This window comes from Malaya genurostris, chromosome 3, assembly GCF_030247185.1.
Source record: "Malaya genurostris strain Urasoe2022 chromosome 3, Malgen_1.1, whole genome shotgun sequence".
Classification (NCBI taxonomy): Eukaryota; Metazoa; Arthropoda; class Insecta; order Diptera; family Culicidae; genus Malaya; species Malaya genurostris.
The window spans coordinates 244,435,336-244,438,024 of record NC_080572.1 but is presented as its reverse complement, the minus strand read 5'-3'; the positions used below and the strand labels follow the sequence as shown (position 1 = coordinate 244,438,024).

The window sequence follows — 2,689 nt, the reverse complement described above, 5'->3', positions numbered from 1 at the left end:
GCTCATCAATCCGACAATACTTTTTCTCCAGAGAGGAAACTGTCAAATATGTACAATTGACTCTTCTCTCAATGTTTCAATGTTCAGTTGCAATATTTGAAGCTTCAAACGCTTAATTATTTCGAAAAATGCGGACTCAAGTTACCAAGTCAATTGGATTGACGGTATTGACAATACTTTGGATTGACAATAATATTGTCACGTGTAAGGGCTGCTATTGGTAGCTCTTGCAATGCTTCTGATTGGTCTTCATTCTAGATGCGATAATTCTGTTTGTTGACGTATCAATTCAACCAGAAATGAGCTTCGTCACTGAACATAATTTTTCGATAAAAAAGTAAATCTTCCTTCAATTTCGCCAGCGCCCATTCACCTAATGTTAGACGTTGTAAGTCGATTCATGTTTAAGTTATAGACCAAACGGAATAAGTTTGACAATGACACAAGACACGATTCACGCGTGATCTGTCGAAACAGTGTTGCCAAAAAGATACCAGCAAAACAATCACCCCCTTATTAGTACTTCGAAAATTTCCCAGAGTATGCAAAAAAATAAAGTCAGGACACATTCCGATGCAGAACTTGGTGTTGTCGGGTCACCCGCAGAATTTTCAATTTTTTTTCTGTGTAACAGTGGTAGAGGACCAGTATTCATTGTACTATTATATTAGGACAAACTGAAAATGTATGCTCTAACCATATCGCATTTATTTAATGTCAAGCCATAGAATTTCCATAACTACTACAAGTCCTGTTACATTATCGATAAAATCACGCGGATTGTCCATGGTCAACTTATTTTGTTTACTAACGATTGAACGATTGACCTACTCGGTCCATGTATTTATATTATACGCCAGCCCTTGCGGTCTTTAACGAACGGTCTGCGCATAATTGATTCATACGAATGCGGCAATCAATGTCACCGTTGTCGTACGGCAAAACCGTTGCGTTGGAACTATTTGCTATGAATTCTTTACGATTTTGTAGCCATCGACCACCGGTACCCGCATGATTTTCAGGTGTCCTTTGCGAGCAATCACGTCCAGCGTCGTCCGTTGCTGGCTACTCAAGTACGATGATGTCCTCCAAACATTCTGCTCCCCCACAATGACGGTGGACAAAATGTGTTGAAGCCGAATTTTTCAAGAACCGTGGGAACTTCGATCAAATATAAATACGAATCGGTAGACGATCAAAAGCGTCAGTTACGTAAGTTCGAAAGCCACTATCACTACTGTGTAGTTAAAATCAATAATCAATTTAAAAATGTTCAAGATTGTAAGTTCTAGAACTTTTCGCATTCGATCAATTCTTCGATCTAACCGATTTTAATTTCAGATCTGTTTATTCGTCGTTATCGCTGTCGCTTCGATTTCGGCTGACCCGAAACCCGGAGTTCTGGCTTACAGCGCACCACTGATAGCCGCTGCCCCGGCTTCGGCCGTCTACGAGCGCACATACCACGGGAACATAGCCCCTCTGGCAGCATATGCTGCTGCACCATATTTCGCTGCTCCATTGGCCTATTCTGCTCCGTACGTAGCAGCTGCCGCTGCTCCGGTGTTGCTCAAGTGAACAACTTCTCCTGGAAACCCGTTGACGGGATGTCCGTACACTCTTATAAAAAATGAAATTTACGCTTGACACAATATTACATCTACTAACATGTAAAAATAAATGTTGCGTCTGAATCGATGTAAGCTTCAGCTAAATTTACTGTTAAGTAATTGATATGACTTATCACTACATGCTATGTATTGTGAATGTAAGTGAACCGCGACGCTCCTTTTATGTGCATCTATAAAGATAGTAATTTTTCTAAGTGTGTAGATCAACCGTTGATAGTTGATTGAAGCTATTTTACGATGTTCATCCTACAGCTTTAATTTGATCAAAATATAAATACCTATTATGACTGAATACGACGAAATTTGAGTTTTTTTACGATAATGTGTTATGTACAAGCCCGTACCCAGGATTTCCGTTTTTGGAGGGGCCCTCAGAGAAAAACAGAACAATCTTACTGATACTTACTGTTCCTTTAAACGGGGTTTTTCGATCGTTCATTTCGAGCGTGGAACAATGCTATGGGTTGCATAATATTTAAGTTATTATTCTTTAGTAGAGTTTGATACAGTGTAAATTTTATGTAAAAATATCAAGTTGTTCCCGAGATATGGTTGCTCAAAGTGGATGGTACTGTGAAGGATTGAAGAGAAACACTCTTAGTGTTGAAGGGGAAGAGTTCGATTTTTATCTTGATCATACCATATAGTCCCATATATTGCTATTAAATTTTGTCCAGATTCGACTTCTTGTTCCAGAATATCATAGCGATGAGCAGTGCAGTAAAACTTCATTCAATTCAATTGAAATCGAATGTGAAACACACTGACGATCTCTCTACTGCAGTAAAGCTCACATTCTGACTGGCGCAACGTTCACAGACGTTCCGAACGGGCATAATTCAGTTCTTCAATCGATTCTCTTCAAAACAAAACTCAGTTTAACCACCGTCAGTTGATCTCTTGAAGTAACAAAATATCTCTTTCAATAGTGTGAGAGCGGGCTTCAAATGAGGTTCATGTAAACATTCGAATTGGTTCGAGATAAACGACAAACACAGACTAACCAGATAGCTAAAATATCAATTACAGAATACACATAAATTAATAGTTTCCGCCTT

General features: G+C 39.0%; 1 protein-coding gene across 1 annotated transcript; it reads left to right on the top strand.

Annotated features, from left to right (window-relative positions):
* The first annotated feature begins 1,157 nt into the window (after positions 1–1,157).
* LOC131436319 (uncharacterized) lies at positions 1,158–1,933 on the top strand. Its single transcript, XM_058604984.1, has 2 exons — positions 1,158–1,281; positions 1,342–1,933. The coding sequence occupies exons 1-2, from the start codon at positions 1,270–1,272 to the stop codon at positions 1,576–1,578; spliced, it is 249 nt and encodes an 82-aa protein (XP_058460967.1). The 5' UTR covers positions 1,158–1,269; the 3' UTR covers positions 1,579–1,933.
* Positions 1,934–2,689: the final 756 nt, after the last annotated feature.